This window comes from Canis aureus, chromosome 34, assembly GCF_053574225.1.
Source record: "Canis aureus isolate CA01 chromosome 34, VMU_Caureus_v.1.0, whole genome shotgun sequence".
Taxonomy (NCBI): Eukaryota; Metazoa; Chordata; class Mammalia; order Carnivora; family Canidae; genus Canis; species Canis aureus.
Window position 1 is genome coordinate 8,463,180 of NC_135644.1, and position 19,294 is coordinate 8,482,473.

The 19,294-nt window shown below is 41.1% G+C and overlaps 1 protein-coding gene across 2 annotated transcripts in view; it reads left to right on the forward strand.

Annotated features, from left to right (window-relative positions):
* Positions 1–19,294, forward strand: part of TTN (titin) — a 274,020-nt gene that overhangs the window by 25,209 nt on the left and 229,517 nt on the right. For both annotated transcript variants that reach the window (XM_077883161.1, XM_077883160.1), the window contains exons 18-41: positions 279–537; positions 753–813; positions 921–1,136; positions 2,047–2,189; positions 3,856–4,061; positions 4,645–4,878; positions 4,979–5,223; positions 6,332–6,603; positions 6,725–6,889; positions 6,985–7,153; positions 7,257–8,950; positions 9,098–9,379; positions 9,993–10,259; positions 10,361–10,633; positions 10,743–11,006; positions 11,101–11,361; positions 13,273–13,533; positions 14,070–14,333; positions 14,426–14,686; positions 14,822–15,082; positions 15,516–15,776; positions 16,321–16,462; positions 16,552–16,717; positions 17,885–18,116. In XM_077883161.1, coding sequence (XP_077739287.1) covers positions 279–537; positions 753–813; positions 921–1,136; positions 2,047–2,189; positions 3,856–4,061; positions 4,645–4,878; positions 4,979–5,223; positions 6,332–6,603; positions 6,725–6,889; positions 6,985–7,153; positions 7,257–8,950; positions 9,098–9,379; positions 9,993–10,259; positions 10,361–10,633; positions 10,743–11,006; positions 11,101–11,361; positions 13,273–13,533; positions 14,070–14,333; positions 14,426–14,686; positions 14,822–15,082; positions 15,516–15,776; positions 16,321–16,462; positions 16,552–16,717; positions 17,885–18,116 — 6,859 coding nt within the window. The remainder of the gene's footprint in view (positions 1–278; positions 538–752; positions 814–920; positions 1,137–2,046; positions 2,190–3,855; positions 4,062–4,644; positions 4,879–4,978; positions 5,224–6,331; positions 6,604–6,724; positions 6,890–6,984; positions 7,154–7,256; positions 8,951–9,097; positions 9,380–9,992; positions 10,260–10,360; positions 10,634–10,742; positions 11,007–11,100; positions 11,362–13,272; positions 13,534–14,069; positions 14,334–14,425; positions 14,687–14,821; positions 15,083–15,515; positions 15,777–16,320; positions 16,463–16,551; positions 16,718–17,884; positions 18,117–19,294) is intronic.

Consider the following 19,294-nt stretch of genomic DNA (forward strand, 5'->3'; position numbering starts at 1 on the left):
GGTTTAACTATGTGACAATAGGTACAAAGTTGCCCCATCATATGGTGTTAATACGGTTCTGCCTTAGGAACTTGGAAGCCTTTGACATTTATTTCGACTTAGGAATATTCAATTTCCAAGGAGTCCCTTTACTAATATTTCTAGAGTTTTGACCTTTAAAAGGATATTTCATGGCCATAAGAATGTGCAAATTCAAACCCCTCTGCTTCTCAAAACCCATAGAGATGATTAATGGCTATCCACATTTTATCTGTATTTCCTTTTTCTTCTCTCTTCAGGGCTTAAAAAATGTGACTGTTATAGAAGGTGAATCCGTCACCTTGGAGTGCCACATCTCTGGATACCCATCCCCCAAAGTGACATGGTACAGAGAAGACTACCAAATAGAAAGTTCCATTGATTTCCAGATAACCTTCCAGAGTGGAATTGCTCGTCTTATGATTCGCGAAGCCTTCGCGGAAGACAGTGGACGATTTACCTGCAGTGCTGTGAACGAGGCTGGGACCGTCAGCACATCCTGCTATCTAGCTGTGCAAGGTTGGTGGCCACACTCCCAACTGCCCTCGCGTACGTGCCATCGCTCTCAGCTGACACTTCCTTGCACGGGACGGTTTCTGCACACCTTGTAACGGTGGCGCCTTTGGGAAGTGGGGGGAGACTAGGGGGCCAACTTAACTATCGTGCTAAGCAGAGGTCACTAACAAAATGGACTAAATGCCTGACTTAGATGAGAAACTTGTTTGTTCTTCTAGCATCAGAAGAATTTGAAAAGGAAACAACCGTGACTGAGAAATTGACCACCGAAGAGAAACGGTAAAACATTCTTTGGCTTTTGTTCTAGTACAGTTTTGAATTTTTTTTCCTGTCCCGTTGGCAGATTGCAACCCCAGAAGCTAATATGAAGGGAATTCTTTTTCCAGCTTTGTAGAGTCAAGAGATGTGGTAATGACGGATACTAGCATCACAGAGGAACAAGCAGAGCCCGGAGAACCTGCCGCTCCTTTCTTTATTACAAAACCAGTGGTCCAGAAACTGGTGGAAGGTGGGAGCATTGTGTTTGAATGTCAAGTTGGAGGCAATCCAAAACCCCACGTCTACTGGAAAAAATCTGGTGTCCCTCTAACCACGGGATACAGGTATTTTGATGGCCGACTGGCAGTTCTTTGTGATTTGTATGATATGTATATGAAGCCTACAGAGAAATAGGCTTAACCCCCAACCCCCAATGTAAGTGCCCTCATTATGGAAACTTCAGAGGATATTTTGAGGGATTTTTACATTTTTGCACAAAGTCTTACTGAGAAACAAAGCTATGTGCTAAAAATGGATAAAGATATACTGTTTTCTGGATTCTAGTTTGATTCGTGTATAGTGCTGGTGAAATAGAGAAAATGTGGATGTTTACGCACATGTGTTCTAGAAAGTACCCAAGACAGCGTTCAATAAAAATGTATAATAATTAAGTCATTAAAAGATAAAAGAATAAGAGTCCTGTAGTGAAGAAGGAAGTGAGTTATGTATGAACATCTATGCTAATAAATTTGCTATAATTGGATGTAAAATTTAGCTTTGAATTTTCTGCAACTTAATAACAAATCAAAAACTGTAGCTGTTCTTAGTAAGAAAAAAAATATAGCATACCAGAGGCTTACTATTGAAGTGTTTAAAGGAATTTATTATTTTGATTATTCATTTGATCTTCACATGGGAGCAAAATAATGAACAAAGAGGAATATCCAAGTGTTTAACTGACCTCATCATTTGCTAACATTAAGCACCAAAGCCCTTCCCATATGGCTGATTCTAGTAGCATTATATTCATTTTTTAATTTCAAAGAATATATGAACCTTATTTACAATGAAAATTTTAAGTTGTTTCACCCTCATTACTCATGTCTGTGCATTTTCCTCAATTATCAGCAATCTTATTTTCTATATGGAGCTTAGTCACATATTTAAGATCATTGAATTTCATACCACGGATCGACATGAGGGTTATTCACACAGCGTTATTTGTGACTGAATTTTATGTATGTTCATTTCTAGATACAAAGTGAGTTACAACAAGCAAACTGGGGAGTGCAGACTGGTGATTTCGATGACTTTTGCCGATGATGCTGGAGAATATACTATTGTTATTCGTAATAAGCATGGCGAGACTTCTGCATCTGCCTCCCTGCTTGAAGAAGGTAAATGCAGCCCTGAGTAGTTTCTGTGGGCCTGATAGGAATGAAATATGGAGAAGTAGCAGTGCTGTGTGTTTGTCAAAAGGCCTGTTAAAATATCCCCGTTCTGATCCTGGCTCTGTCTCACGTCGCTGCCCCCTTTTGGCCTTCACTGTAAGGGAAATGTTTTAGACCACATGGCCTCAAAAGCCATACTGGTGCTAAACTTCAAGATTCTAGCCCTTACTTTCTCTCTGGCGCAGGCATGTTTTGAAGACGCAGGGATTCCAAATCCAGTTGCCTTCAAGATCCAGGCAGATAGTGTTAGTGAGTGCAATGAAGACAGTGGCAAACTGGAAACTATGAAGGGTCTAGTAGCTCCCTACCTCCACTGTGTTGTTGCCAGGCACACACATGCCAGGCTCAATGTTTCTAGAGTTTCTGATATTTTTAAAGGAAACCTGGCTCAGTTGTTTGAGGATCCGACTTTTGATTTTGGCTCAGGTCACAATCTCAGGATTGTGAGATCAAGCCCCACATCAGGCTCTATGCTCAGTGAAGGGTCTGCCTGAAGTTCTTTCCCTTTCCTTGTGCCCCTCCCCTGCTCGTGCATGCAGGCACTCTCTCTCTCTTTGAAATAAATAAGTAAATCTTTGAAAACACACACACACACAAAGAGGGGCCCCTGAGTGGCTCAGTCAGTTAAGTGTCTGCCTTTGGCTCAGGTCATGACCCCAGGGTCCTAAGATCGAGCCCCATGTCATGCTCCCTGCTCAGCAGGGGAGTCTGCTTCTCCTTCTCCCTGCTCATGTGTGCTCTCTCTCATGAGCTCACTCTCTCTCAAATAAATAAAATCTTAAAAAGAAAAAGAAAACCTGGAAATCAAGACTGGTCGGTATTCAAGGTAATATGACAAAAAGTATAATGGCATTCAGGCCAAACAAAATATATCTGTGGGTCACATTTAATTTTGCTTAATTGTTCACATTTACAGCGGACATCCCATGTTCTGTCTCATTTGATCTGCATAAGACCCGCTTGAGAAAGTTAGGATATTCTCCTCATTTAGCAGATAGAACACTCAAGACCCAGGAAGATTAATGAGTTGCCAAAAACCACACAGCAAATTAGGAAGACTACCAGGATAGATCCTAAAGAACTGACTGCTAATAAAGGGTTTTTTTTTTTAATACAATAGTAGTGCTACTTTGACTTGTTAATGAAAATTTGGTTTTGAAATTCAATCTAACGTAGGTTGAGCACTTTAATAAGTGCATGTGGAAAATCCAGCTTTTGGTTATCAATTTTCCCTAGTGTTGGGTTTGCTTGAATGAAGCAGCATGAACACTTATTCATAAGAACATTAAAATTAACTCATATTCTTAAGACAAATGAGCAAAATGGGAGAGAGAGAGACAGAGAGAGAGAGAGAGAGAAGAGAACACACTAAAAAACAGACTCTTAACTATAGAGAACAAACAGAAAGTTACCAGAAGGGAAGTGGGCAGGAGGATGGGTGAAATAGGTGATGGGAATTAAGGGATCCACTTGTGATGAGCACCAGGTGATGTATGGAAGTGTTGAATCACTGTACTGCACGCCTGAAACTCCTATTACACTGTATATTAACTAACTGGAATTTAAATGAAAACTTAAAAAAAAAAAACTAACTGGTGTTCCTAACTCCTAGCTGAATATGAGTCACTGATGAAGTCCCAGCAAGAAATGCTTTACCAGACACAAATGACTGCATTTGTGCAAGAACCCAAAGTTGGAGAAATGGCACCTGGATTTTTATACTCTGATTATGAAAAAGAGTATGAAAAGGAACAGGCCTTAATTAGGAAAAAAATGGCCAAAGATACTGTAATGGTCAGAACTTTTGTAGAAGAACAGGTGAGTAGAAGAATGACCAAGTAATTCAGTTCATAAATTATACTTACCGTCCACAATGCCCCTCTTTTTAATATTTTCATTTTCCAGGAATGGGGTCAAGGTTAGACTACAATTAGTGTGTCCAAGTTCAATGCTGATGAGTTTCCTTAATCTTCATGAAATGTTGCACAATGTGGCTTTAGAAACAGGGATTCCATATATGTAGAAAAAGACAAATATTAGGATGACCAAATTCACTATTGCCCAGATCCTTTCATCTGTAGGATGTGAACATCCCAAATGTAACCTGTGCCCTGAGAATATCTTTGTCCCAAGATTCCCCAACATGAACTGGGAAAAATGATGATAATGTAGATTAAAAAACAAAAGAGTGACTCATCTAATTCTCTCTAAAAACCAGAACCAGGAAAACACACACACACACACACACACACACAAAAGCAAAACCAAAAAGCCTTCTAGAATTTTCTCCCAGTCAAAAACCATAACCAGTCCTTATCTTTGAAACTAATAGTCCTAAAGATTATTTCTGTCAGTCAGGATATATATTTTTTAACCAACTGTCATTTTTTTTACTATATAGGAATTCCATATTTCTTCCTTTGAAGAGAGGCTTATCAAAGAAATTGAATACAGAATAATAAAGACTACCTTAGAAGAACTTCTTGAAGAAGATGGAGAAGAAAAGATGGCAGTTGACATTTCTGAATCTGAAGCTATTGAAGCAGGATTTGACTTAAGAATCAAGAATTATAGAATTCTTGAGGGGATGGGTGTCACTTTTCATTGCAAGATGTCTGGATATCCATTACCCAAGGTAAAATATAAACGTCATACCTCACACTACAATAAAATACAGATTGGTTACAATAACAATTTGATCTAATTTTTTCAACTATACATGATATTATTTGCAGATTGCATGGTACAAAGATGGCAAGCGCATCAAGCATGGAGAGAGATACCAAATGGAATTCCTGCAAGATGGCAGAGCTAGTCTGCGCATACCAGTTGTTCTTCCAGAAGATGAAGGCATCTATACTGCATTTGCCAGCAATATGAAAGGAAATGCAATTTGCTCAGGGAAATTGTATGTAGAGCCTGCTGCGCCTCTTGGTGCTCCGACTTACATACCCACACCAGAGCCAGTGAGCAGAATCAGGTAATACTTAGAATAATTTGGGTTAAGATTTAAATTGTTTAAAACCCCAAATATCCCAGTAGCAAATTGCTATTGTGTCAGAGATAATAAATAATAATAATAATAATAATAATAATAAGGCTCAGAAAGCACAGAAATTTGCCATTAGCAATACAGATGATTGCTATGTATTGTTATTTCTTGCCCCTGTGTAAGGTGAGCAAGGCATTTTCATTAGTGTAGCATGCTATCCATTTTGCCAGCACTGTAACTAATACTCTAAAAACTATATAGGTTGGGGCACCTGGGTGGCTCAGTCAATTTAGCGGCTGCCTTCAGCTCAGGTCATGGTCTCAGGGTTCTGGGATCCAGCCCCGAGTCAGGCTCTCTGCTCAGTAGGGAGTCTGCTTCTCCCTCTCTTCCCCTCGCTTATGCTCGTGTTCTCTCTTTCTCTCATAAACAAATAAAATCTTTCATAAAAAAGAAAACTGTAAAGGTTTACTAAGCCCCTAATTTTATATAAGTTATCACTAATTTATACAACTCTGCAATGTAGGTATTAGTATTACTACTTTAGAAGTGGGAGCATTTGGTCTCTATGAGCCTATGAAAATTGTCTTACACTTGCCCTGTAAGTGGTGGTGCCAACACTTGAAATTCAATCCAAGCCAGTCTGACTGTGATGTGCAAGTAGGGTTTGGGTTTTCTTCAAATACAATTTCTACATTTTCCCTTCTCTAGGCTAAAAAATTCTATTTTTCTTTTTCTATAAATGTATTCACTGGCTTATTTAACCAACTGATATTTATTGAGATGTTTTGGCAGATGAATCCAAAGGGTTTGGTGACTAATTAAATGGGGGGGGAGGGGAAAAACTATGGAAGAATTGCTCCAAGATTTTAAGGCTGGGTACCTGGCTATGGTTGAAGAATTACTGACTGTAATTGAGGATCTATGAAAAACATAGATTTGGGGGCAATAATAATATATTCTGTTTTGGGTCCCAATGATTTTGAAGTGCCTTCCAAAATGGACATGAAGTCAATTCTAAAATAACGTTAAACAGGTTTGTTTTGCTGTGTTTTCTCTATGCCTCATGAAAATACTCTGTTTTGCCTTTGTTTTTCAGATCTATCTCTCCACGTTCAGTGAGTAGATCTCCTATACGCATGTCTCCTGCACGGATGTCCCCTGCAAGGATGTCCCCTGCACGGATGTCCCCTGCAAGGATGTCGCCTGGACGTAGGCTGGAGGAAACCGATGAGTCACAACTTGAGAGACTGTATAAGCCGGTCTTTGTGTTAAAGCCTGCTTCTTTCAAATGTTTAGAAGGGCAGACTGCCAGATTTGACTTAAAAGTTGTTGGTAGACCTATGCCAGAGACCTTCTGGTTTCATGATGGTAAGTATGATGAGTTTTTACTTGTAGATCATTAAATGCAAAATTAAGTTTGTAGATGTGTGCAACACTTTAAAAACAATTATTTTGATATGTGTTTTCCTTTTTACTTAATTTTTTACAGGCCAGCAAATTGTCAATGATTATACCCATAAAGTAGTCATTAAAGAAGATGGTACCCAATCGCTGATTATTGTCCCTGCAACGCCCAGTGATTCTGGGGAATGGACTGTGGTTGCCCAAAACAGGGCAGGCAAATCTTCAATTTCAGTGATTTTAACTGTGGAAGGTATTTGCTCTTAAAAAAAGAAACTACCTTATCACTTGGGCCATAAACAGGTATTTCAGTCCTACTTACTCTGTATCATAACCTTTCTCTTCCAGCTGTGGAACATCAGGTAAAACCGATGTTCGTAGAAAAGCTTAAAAATGTCAATATAAAGGAAGGTTCTCGACTTGAAATGAAGGTCAGAGCTACGGGTAATCCCAACCCTGATATTGTATGGCTGAAAAACAGTGACATCATTGTACCTCATAAATATCCCAAAATCAGGTGAGTTTACTTGAAAATAATAAAAACTAAGCTCATTATACAAATCCAATAGCCAAGGAAGCAATCACTGCTTCTGTATTGATTTCCTTTTCACCTTTTGCAGAATTGAAGGCACCAAGGGAGAAGCCGCCCTTAAAATTGATTCCACCGTCAGCCAGGATTCGGCCTGGTATACTGCAACTGCCATTAATAAGGCTGGCCGAGACACCACGAGATGCAAAGTGAATGTTGAGGTCGAGTTTGCAGAGCCTGAACCCGAGAGAAAATTGATCATCCCGCGAGGGACGTACAGAGCAAAGGAGATTGCAGCCCCAGAACTGGAGCCCCTCCATCTGCGATATGGTCAGGAGCAATGGGAAGAGGGTGACCTCTATGATAAAGAGAAACAACAAAAACCATTTTTCAAGAAAAAACTCACTTCCTTGAGACTCAAGCGCTTTGGGCCTGCCCACTTTGAGTGTAGGCTAACACCCATTGGTGACCCAACGATGGTGGTGGAATGGCTCCACGATGGAAAGCCACTTGAAGCAGCCAACAGGCTCCGTATGATCAATGAGTTTGGGTATTGCAGCCTTGATTATGGAGTTGCATATTCCAGAGACAGTGGTATCATTACCTGCAGAGCTACTAACAAATATGGAACGGATCACACATCTGCCACACTTATCGTTAAAGATGAAAAGAGTCTTGTGGAAGAATCTCAGTTGCCTGAGGGGAGGAAAGGCCTACAGAGAATTGAAGAATTAGAGAGGATGGCTCACGAAGGTGCGCTGACAGGTGTAACGACAGATCAGAAAGAGAAGCAAAAACCAGACATCGTCTTGTTCCCAGAGCCAGTAAGAGTACTGGAAGGGGAGACCGCTAGATTCCGTTGCCGGGTGACAGGTTACCCTCAACCCAAAGTCAACTGGTACCTCAATGGACAGCTGATCCGCAAAAGCAAAAGGTTCAGAGTTCGCTACGATGGCATTCATTATTTGGACATTGTGGACTGCAAATCATACGATACGGGGGAAGTCAAGGTCACCGCCGAAAATCCCGAAGGTGTAATAGAGCATAAGGTGAAACTTGAGATCCAGCAGAGGGAAGATTTTAGGTCTGTTCTCAGGCGAGCCCCGGAACCAAAGCCCGAGTTCCACGTACACGAACCTGGAAAACTTCAGTTTGAAGTACAAAAAGTAGATAGGCCTGTTGATACCACCGAAGCCAAGGAAGTTGTGAAATTGAAAAGGGCTGAAAGAATTACCCACGAAAAAGTATCTGAAGAGTCAGAAGAGCTGCGCAGTAAGTTCAAGCGCAGAACCGAGGAGGGATATTATGAAGCCATCACTGCGGTGGAGCTCAAGTCTCGGAAGAAGGATGAGTCCTATGAAGAGCTCCTCAGGAAGACAAAAGATGAGCTTCTCCACTGGACCAAAGAATTAACTGAAGAGGAGAAGAAAGCCCTCATGGAAGAAGGCAAGATCACTATCCCGACATTTAAACCTGATAAAATTGAACTGAGTCCTAGCATGGAGGCGCCGAAAATCTTTGAAAGAATCCAAAGCCAAACAGTGGGCCAAGGATCTGATGCACACTTCCGGGTCAGAGTGGTGGGGAAACCAGATCCTGAATGTGAATGGTACAAAAATGGTGTCAAGATCGAACGCTCTGACCGAATCTACTGGTACTGGCCTGAAGACAACGTTTGTGAACTGGTCATAAGAGATGTGACTCCTGAGGACTCGGCCAGCATCATGGTGAAAGCCATCAACATAGCTGGCGAAACCTCAAGCCATGCGTTCTTACTTGTCCAAGGTAATTTGAATGTCTTTGGTTTGATGGATCTGTCTCTATTTATCCGTGAATATCCATTAGTGCATTTCTTTTGATTTTCTTTTCCCATTATTCAAATTGTGGGTTTAATTTAATGTGATGTCTTTCTCTCCCCCCCTTTCCTTGTAGCCAAGCAATCGATCATTTTCACGCAGGAATTACAAGATGTGGTTGCTAAGGAAAAGGACACCATGGCAACCTTTGAATGTGAAACTTCAGAGCCATTTGTCAAAGTGAAGTGGTATAAAGATGGTGTGGAGGTTCATGCGGGAGATAAGTACAGGATGCACTCTGACAGGAAGGTTCACTTCCTCTCCATACTGACGATTGACACGGCCGACGCCGAAGACTACAGCTGCGTCCTCGTGGAAGATGAAAACGTAAAAACAACAGCGAAACTTATTGTCGAAGGTAATAAATAATAATTTCACTATTTATTTAAGTTCTAAAGTCACCCTTAGTATGGGATGAAGGTAGCTTTGCAGGTTTCCTCTCATGAAAGGAATTATTTGGGAATTGGATATAAGCTCCATGGCAGGATTCCTGAACTTATACCAGTAATTAAGAATATTGACAATTTGAATTTTTAAAAACCAAGGTTATTTTGATGTCTCGTTTTTTAAATGTTCATATCGAAATAAAATTCTGTGCTTCAGAAAATAATTTAGGGGCACCTGGCTGGCTCAGTCCGTTAAGCATCTGCCTTTAGCTCAGATCATGATCCCAGGGTCCTGGGATCTCTCCCTTTGCCCTTCTCCTGCTCTCTCTCTCTCTCTCTCTCTCTCACTGTCTCACTCTCAAATGAACAAAATCTTTTAAAAATAAACAAAAGATAATTAAAAAATCAAAATAGCTTCTTTTTCTTCAAAATATATTTCTCAGCCTATCAGTGGTTAGATATTTAAGAATATTCCTGATAGCATGGGGTGGGGGGACTTAAGAGATTTACAAGGAATGTTTTCAACCCTGAGTCTAGATGCCTAGCTCTCCAGAGAAATTAACTTCCCTTTATCTTATGCCTCAGGTGCAGTGGTTGAGTTTGTGAAAGAACTTCAGGACATCGAAGTTCCGGAATCATTTTCAGGAGAGTTAGAGTGCGTCATATCCCCAGAAAATATAGAAGGCAAATGGTATCATAATGGCGTGGAGCTGAAATCCAATGGCAAATACACAATTACATCTCGCCGTGGACGCCAGAACCTCACGGTTAAGGATGTGACCAAAGAGGACCAGGGGGAGTATAGCTTTGTTGTCGATGGGAAAAAGACAACCTGTAAACTCAAGATGAAACGTAAGCCTCCCTGTTCCTCTTGGCCTTCGCTGAGTATCATTAAGGCTTATTGATAAAGAAGTGATCATCACGTGCTTCTTTTTTCTCCCCATATTTCACAGCCCGCCCCATTGCTATCCTACAAGGACTTAGTGATCAAAAAGTCTGCGAAGGTGACATCGTTCAGCTTGAAGTGAAGGTCTCCTTAGAGAACGTGGAAGGTGTCTGGATGAAAGATGGCCAAGAAGTGCAGCCCAGCGACAGGGTTCACATTGTGATAGACAAACAGTCACACATGCTGCTTATTGAAGACATGACCAAGGAGGATGCTGGAAATTACTCCTTCACCATTCCATCCCTCGGACTATCAACCAGTGGGCGCGTCTCTGTCTACAGTGAGCGCAGCTTACGTATTTTATGTGTTAGGTGGAAAACTTTAATAAGCAGGCATTTAAAATAAAATTCACATTCACAAATCTTTTATTTGTGTGTGTGGTTTTGCAGGTGTTGATGTGATAACACCCCTAAAGGATGTTAATGTGCTTGAGGGTACCAGGGCTGTGCTCGAATGTAAGGTCTCGGTCCCTGACGTGACCTCTGTTAAATGGTACTTAAATGATGAACAAATCAAACCTGATGATCGTGTACAAGCCATTGTCAAAGGCAGTAAGCAGCGACTAGTGATTAACCGGACCCACGCTTCCGATGAAGGACCTTACAAGCTGATGGTTGGCAGGGTTGAAACGAGCTGTGACGTCTCTGTGGAAAGTAAGGATTCTTCTGTTTAATTTATCAGTGTTTTAAGCCTTCTGTTTTCCCAGTGTAATAGTCACCAAGTGATTATCTTCTTTTTTCCCCCCAGAAATTAAAATTATCAGAGGTCTTCGTGACCTTACCTGTACAGAAACCCAAAACGTGGTCTTAGAAGTGGAGCTGTCCCACTCAGGAATTGATGTTTTGTGGAATTTTAAGGGCAAGGAAATCAAACCCAGTTCCAAATATAAGATCGAAGCTCATGGAAAAATATATAAGTTGACAGTTCTAAATATGATGAAAGATGATGAAGGAGAATACACATTTTTTGCCGGAGAAAATATGACATCTGGAAAACTTACTGTGGCAGGTTGGTACATTTATCATTTAATCTAAGTTCTTATGTAGGACAGTTGTTTTAATTTAAGAAATTGTGGCCTATTTCCTTTCAAATTCCCATCAATTTGTACTTCCATGCTTCTGCTGTTCTCGAAGCCAATAGTTACCTCAACACTGTCCCCACCATGTTCTTTTGGGCAGACCTACCTCAAATGCCATCTTCTTGTGAAGACTTCTTTAATCTTCCCATTTGAGTAAGATCTTACTGCTCCAACCTCAGGATTATTTTGTGTGTGTCTCTTCCGTAGCCCTTATCACATACTTGGGTTATTGCCGTATCTTCTCACATCAGAGTATAAGCTCCCCAAATCTGGAATTGCTTCTTTCTCATCTGTGTTCTCTAACATATTGCACATGATAGATGATCAATAATCATTTGTTGAGCTGAGATTTATTTAAAATTTCCTACTCTAAAGGTGTGTGTCTTTTTTAAAAAATCACTCTTGTTTCTAACTTTTGTTTCCTTTCTTCCCTTCATATTTGTTTTATGAACCCAATGAATATTTTAAAATGTAACTCTGTGTATCTCTTTCTTATGACATGAAGTAAACCATTCTCATTCAGCAGAAATCTCTTGCTTCAAAATGAAAAACCAAAAGCGTAAATCAATTGTCAAGAAAAACTAGAAGTCATCATTAATTTGTTTGGTTCATTACAATTTAACTCTTGAGGAGTTGAGCTATGACATCAGGATTAAATTGTAAAGTCCATATGGGAATTGTGTGTCCTACTTTATGTGAAAGTTTCATGGCTTATACTTCATTACATTATAGTATTTCCTCAGATATTTGACCATGGAAAAAACTTCCGATTCAAAATTTTAGATCCTGCACTTTGACGTGTCTAATATTGATTGCATGTTTTTAAATGTGTTACAAACAAGGAAAAACTATGAGCCTCTATATGATTTTACTCAACATTTTTTTTTAAGGACCTACCACAGGCAAGACACTACTAGAAACATGGGACACAAGAATGAATAAGTAGGATATTTTTATCTTGAGGAATTCACAATTTAAAAAGGGACAGATACATCAGCAACTAACTTGCTGAAGGAGTAATTTTTTTTCTGCCAGTGGATAATGGCCATGGAGGCAATAGGGGAAGGAAGCTTCACAAAAGAGATAACACATGTCAAAACAGTGATTTTGCAGGTGTGCCTGGGTGGTTCAGTTGAGCAGCCAACTCTTGATTTTAGCTCAGGTCATGATCTCAGGGTCCTGGGATCAAGCCCCACATCACTCTGTGTGCTCAGTGTGGAGTCTGCTTGAAGATTCCTCCCTTTACCATGGCTTGCTTGTGTGTGCGCTTTCTCTCTCTCTCTCTCCCTCCCTCCCTCCCTCCCTCTCTTCCCCACTCCCCCTCTCTCATTTCCTCTCTCTTCCCCTCTCCCTCCTCTCTCTCAAGTAAATAATTAAATCTTGAAAAATAACAATGATTTTTAGTATGTAAGGATCGAATCTTAGAGTCTAAACGAAGAAATATTAATGTCTGAACACTTTGCTTAGCACTTCTTTTCTCAATCAAATATTAGACATATTTGCAGCAAACAATAGTTAGAAAACTAAGTAGAATACTTTTGAAGGAGACATTGAGTTAGAGGCCACCCAGGTGGTACGGTTCTCAAAATTCTATATTAGCAGTTGCTTTCCCTTTGCAGAACCTTCCTGATTCCAGTATTTTCCCTGGTTACCAATCATGCTCAGTAGAATAGGGTTTTGTGATATCATCTCAATATGAGCAAAAATAATTCTAGTAGACCTTTCATGATATTCAAAATCATGTTTTAAAATGTGATACTTTATATTTAATTGTGCAAAGGTATCTTTGTGTATTAAATATTTTTTAAAGGACTCACATTTGTACTTCTCTTGTTCCAAAGGGGGCGCCATTTCCAAGCCACTCACAGATCAGACTGTGGCTGAATCGCAGGAAGCTGTGTTTGAATGTGAAGTTGCCAACCCAGATTCCGAAGGCGAATGGCTGAAGGATGGCAAACACCTACCACTGAGTAACAACATCAGAAGTGAATCTGATGGCCACAAAAGGAGACTTATCATTGCTGCCACCAAATTAGATGACATCGGAGAATACACCTACAAGGTGGCCACCTCCAAAACATCTGCCAAACTCAAAGTTGAAGGTTAGTGATATAACAGATGTATTCATTCTGCATCATTCTTGACAGTTATCGTTTTAAAAGTCAATGGTATAACCATTCGGGATGCCAAAAATCTTAACTTCACGAAATCATTATAAACTCTCAAAACTTCCTGAGCCATGTACCACAAGGTGTAACATTGCTTTTGAGATGTGTTTCTGTGAAGAAGCCATTTCAGAGGAACAGCCTAATTAGCTCAGAGGAATGCCTAATTAGACACTCTCATTCTCTATCCCTCTTTTGCTCTTCCCCCAGTCTATTAAGCTATTAGTATCTGGCTATGCAAACTTCATCTCATTCAAATGTAGAAAAATCATTGTGCAGTGTACATTTCAAACTGGGTCTCAGGTTTTCCTAAATAATTTCAAGGTGTCTTTTAAAATAGAGGTGCTGCATGACTGCAAAATTTTTGATAATCGTTCTTTTGCAACATGACCAGCTAATGATCTTATTCCAGCACTTCTTTTACTTGATCATACCATCTTTATTTCCTAAACGAATCATAAATTTGTCTTCAGCTGTCAAAATTAAGAAGACTCTGAAGAACCTCACAGTGACAGAGACGCAGGATGCTGTTTTCACTGTTGAGCTTACTCATCCTAATGTAAAAGGCGTCCAGTGGATCAAAAATGGGGTTGTGCTGCAATCCAATGACAAGTACGACATCTCAGTCAAAGGAACAGTTTACACTCTCAGGATTAAAAACTGTGCTGTTGTGGATGAATCTGTATACGGCTTCAAGCTTGGAAAGTTAGGAGCCAGTGCCAGGCTGCACGTTGAGAGTAAGTTGGTTTGGACACATTTTACAAGTAGCCAATATATGGTTACTGCTAAGTTAACCGTGTAACTGAACTGGTTTAATTTTCCTCATCAGCTGTCAAGATCATTAAAAAGCCAAAAGATGTGACCGCCCTGGAAAATGCCACCGTTGCCTTTGAAGTTAGTGTTTCCCATGACACAGTTCCAGTAAAATGGTTCCACAAGAATGTGGAGATTAAGCCAAGTGACAAGCACAGACTGGTCTCAGAAAGGAAGGTCCACAAGCTGATGCTGCAGCATATTTCCCCCGCGGACGCTGGGGAATATACAGCTGTGGTGGGGCAATTGGAATGCAAAGCTAAACTTTTTGTGGAGAGTAAGTATTAGATGGCCCCCTATGGCATTTCCCTGGATGATCCCCATGTGCTCCTTGGTTGGTTGGCTGGTTGGTTGGTTTTACCCATTTTTTAAAATAAAATATATTAACTGAAGTGCTTTTGATTTTCCCAAGCATTACATATTACAAAAACCATGAAAAACATTGAGGTACCTGAGACCAAAACTGCCTCCTTCGAGTGTGAGGTATCCCACTTCAATGTGCCTTCCATGTGGCTAAAGAATGGCGTGGAGATCGAGATGAGTGAAAAGTTCAAGATAGTCGTGCAAGGGAAACTCCACCAGCTGATCATCATGAACACCAGCACGGAGGACGCAGCGGAATATACATTTGTCTGTGGCAATGACCAAGTCAGCGCCACCCTGAAAGTGACCCGTAAGTAAACGAACAAAAAAAAATGATATAAAATACTTGGTAACCTCATTGTTACTCCATATCCTACACGATTCCTTCCTGGCCAGTTAATCCATTCCTAAAATCCTTGATTGAAACATCTACCGTGTGTTCACCCTAAGTTAGGCACCTGCATCTCCACCTGGATAAAATTTTCTGGTTAGAGTAGCCTTGAAAGGCAACTTGTAAAAGAGGCTCTAGGATCTATTGCTAGCTCTTTCTGTTCCTCTGTCACTGATATTGTCCTGTAGAGGGGTCCCTGGAAGATATGGAAGATGTCATAGCCCACCTCCCTGAGCTCTAATCACCTTGACAGACATACTGAACACATTCCTAGTTGGCACCCTGTGCTTGTTATAACTCCCATCGTATTGACACAAAGCCTCCTGGGGTGTGTTTCCTTCCCCCTTTGCAGCAATCATGATTACATCCATGCTGAAGGACATCAATGCTGAAGAGAAAGACACCATTACCTTTGAGGTAACAGTGAACTATGAAGGCATCTCTTACAAATGGTTAAAGAATGGCGTGGAAATCAAATCAACTGACAGGTGTCAGATGCGAACCAAGAAGCTTACGCACTCACTGAACATCAGGAACGTTCACTTTGGGGATGCAGCTGAGTACACCTTTGTGGCTGGAAAAGCTACATCAACAGCCACCCTTTATGTGGAAGGTATGGTTTCACAAATGTCTTATCCATAAAAATAAATGTCAGACGCACTATATAAAATACTAAGTAGCGCATTCATTAATGAATAAAATGTGGTGTATGTTTAATGAAATATTGTTAGCAATAAAAAGCAAGTGCTGATAATGCCACAACGTGGATGAACCTTAAAAACTTTATGCTAAGTGAAAGAAGCCAGTCCCAAAGGACCACATATGGTATGATTCCATTTATAGGAAATGTCGGAATACACAAATCTGTAGAGATGTAGATTGGGGCCTAAATCTGAGGGGAGACCATAAGAGGGATCTGGAGGGTGGTGGCTAAGGGGTGGATGGTCTTTCGGGAGTAATGAGAATATTCTAACCTTGATTGAGGTGATGGTTAGAGGGTGATGGCTAAGGGGTGTGTGGTCTTTCGGGGGTAGTGCACAACTCTGCCTACACTGAAAGGCCCTGAATTGAGTGCTTTGCGTGGGTGGATTATGCACTCTGTGAGTTATGTCTTAAAACTATTAGAAAGGTTCATTTTTGTACATACTGTGTTCCAGCTCGTCATATAGAATTTAGGAAACACATTAAGGACATTAAGGTTCTTGAGAAGAAGCGTGCCATGTTTGAATGTGAAGTTTCTGAACCTGACATCACCGTCCAGTGGATGAAAGACGGCCAAGAACTGCCAAGCGTGGATAGGTCGGTCGTTTGGCTTTGCTACGTTCTAGTAATTCCCACTTTGCTTTGAATGACCATATATTAAACTTCAATTTCCATTTCATTCCTAGAATAAAGATACAGAAAGAGAAATACGTCCACCGCCTCTTCATCCCATCCACCCGGATGTCTGACGCCGGGCAGTACGCAGTGGTGGCGGGAGGCAACATGTCCACTGCTAACCTCTATGTAGAGGGCAGAGACGTTCGCATCCGAAGTCTTAAAAGGGAGGTTCAGGTATTGTCTACATGCTGAATTTGGGGACGTGTCATCAATAGCTCAGACTCCATAGTTTGATATTTTAATTTTTTGACTTTAAAGTTTTCTAACCCCAGTCTTCTAAAGAATGAAAACAGCTGATCCCAGCTGGCTTAGACTCTTAATCCGACATCCGCTCAGTCACAGTTTTCCCCTCACTTAGGGAAATAGTGTGTCCTCAGCAGCTGTCGAGATACTTTAATTAAAGCAGCTGTAGAAACTTCACTGTCTAATAAATGGCCACCTGCCAAGCCTCACAAACCAGCAGAGAACTAAAATTGAAGTTGTGGTGCTGACACAGCAAGTAGAATTGAGGGAATGTAGGATGAGGTGGCACCTCCTCGGGGGCCTCTACTGTGGAGAGGCAGGTACATAGGGCCTTGGCCTGGAACACTCCGGAGGTCCAAGAGGGCCTGTTTGAACAAAGCTGGACTCCTAGCAAGGGTGCCGAGCCGGATCCCTTCGCTCTTCCACATGTGCAGAGCCTGTTCTCACGAGTGCCTGTCTTCCCAAATGCGGTCATGGCGATGACATGTTAAGAGAAATATCATTTGAATTTAGATTTATCATATTGCTCGTGACAGGCGTGACAGGCCTTAGGGCCGTGGTGATGCCAAAAGCAGGCGTGAAGCAGAAGCAGGCGTGACAGGCCTTAGGGCCGTGGTGATGCCAAAGCCTTCGGTGAGGATGCAGACGACCTGAATATGTCTTCTATCCTTTACTGTCCAATCCTGAACCTCGATTTCCTCACTTTTAAAAAAGAGGCTAACAGTTTCTGCCTACCCCGGGAGGCTATTGTTCAGACCGCATGAAATCAAATTGAAGAGTAGAAGAGCTTTTACAAAAATAACAAGCCCACAGATGGAAGGTGTCATTATTTCAGTTATTATTAGTTAGGAAGCTAACATTTAAGGATTCAAATCGTCTCTCTTCAGTGCAGGTGTAAGCATGATCCTCTACAGAAGAAGTTAGGGCGCCATTTGTCTAAGGTCATGCAGGACAAATTAGAATGTGCTACCCCCAGACAACTTTTTATATCATAACGTATAGGTTCAGCACCGCTCTTGCAATGAGCGGGTTTAGAGACAGGTTAAAACTGAAAGGAAAGCAAGGCTTCAATTCTCTTTTTATGTTGCTCCATCAAAGGTTATTGAGAAACAACGTGCTGTCGTTGAGTTTGAAGTCAATGAAGACGATGTTGATGCCCACTGGTATAAAGATGGCATTGAAATCAATTTCCAAATTCAAGAACGACACCAATATGTGGTGGAGAGAAGAATCCACCGGATGTTTATCTCTGAGACCAGGCATAGTGATGCTGGTGAATACACCTTCGTGGCAGGAAGGAACAGGAGTTCTGTTACTCTCTACGTCAATGGTAGGTAGAGATATTAACATATTTTGTGGATCCTTCTGGAATAATCCTCCCCTTTAAATTCCTAAAGTTCCAATGGTTTCTAAGCAATTTCTAAAGAAGCCATGATATTCATATGTTTGCAGCCACATTTACCTTCACATTGTGGTAAAGGGACAGCTGCTATTAAAAACTGTAAAGATGTCATTTCTAGAAAGTGCCTAGTGGATTAGTTGGTCAACATAGTTGAATCTCCATGGTATATCAATTTTTTTAAGATTTTACTTATTTATTCATGAGAGACACACAGAGAGAGGCAGAGACATAGGCAAAGAGAGAACCAGGCTCCACGCAGGGAGCCTGATGTAGGACTCGATCCCAGGTCTCTAGGACCACGCCCTGGGCTGAAGGCAGGCACTAAACCACTGAGCCATCCAGGGATCCCCCAGTATATCAATTTTAATAGACCCTCAGTGGGTTTTCCAGATACAGCTTTCAGCTGGTCTGCCCTTCGCCCCAGCTGCTTAAGGACTAGTAATGCTACCAAGCCCCAGGGGCATTTCCAGCCTCTCCTGTGTAGTGGGAAAATCCAGAAGTCTTCTTTGAGACCCCAGGGGGCCTAGAGAGCCACAGGCAATATGGAGCCAGGTTTTCTCTGCCCCACACCCTGGGACCAGAGGCTCTTACTTTTAAGGGGGATTCCAAGTCCTCAGAGGAGTGCCATTAAACCATCCACTTTTCTCTTTAGAAAACTTAGAGCTGAATCTGAGGTTGACCTAGAAGTGAGACTAACCTAAATACAGAAGAAAAAGGACTGCCCATCCTTATTTTAACCTTGAGTCGTCCCTGAACAAATGCCCCAGAAGCAGATGAAAGAACAGTGGCAAGCATCTCAAGTTAATAAAAATGAGCCATATCGCCAAACTTCCCATCATCCCTAGAAGGAAGACCAAATCATCATGGCATCCAGTTCTTATTATTTCTATATTAATAGAGGAGAGACTGAGGCACAGAAAAAGTAAAGGTCAGAAACTAGCCTCACAGAAGTCCTTTCTCCTCATTTCTGTATTCCATGAAATACCCAGTTCCCCTCCCTCATCCCAACACTGAGAAGATGCTTTAATTAGCATAGCGGGAAAGTGAGGGTTTTTTTTTTTTTTAAGTCTACTTAATTGCCTTGAACTAGATCTGGAATAACACTT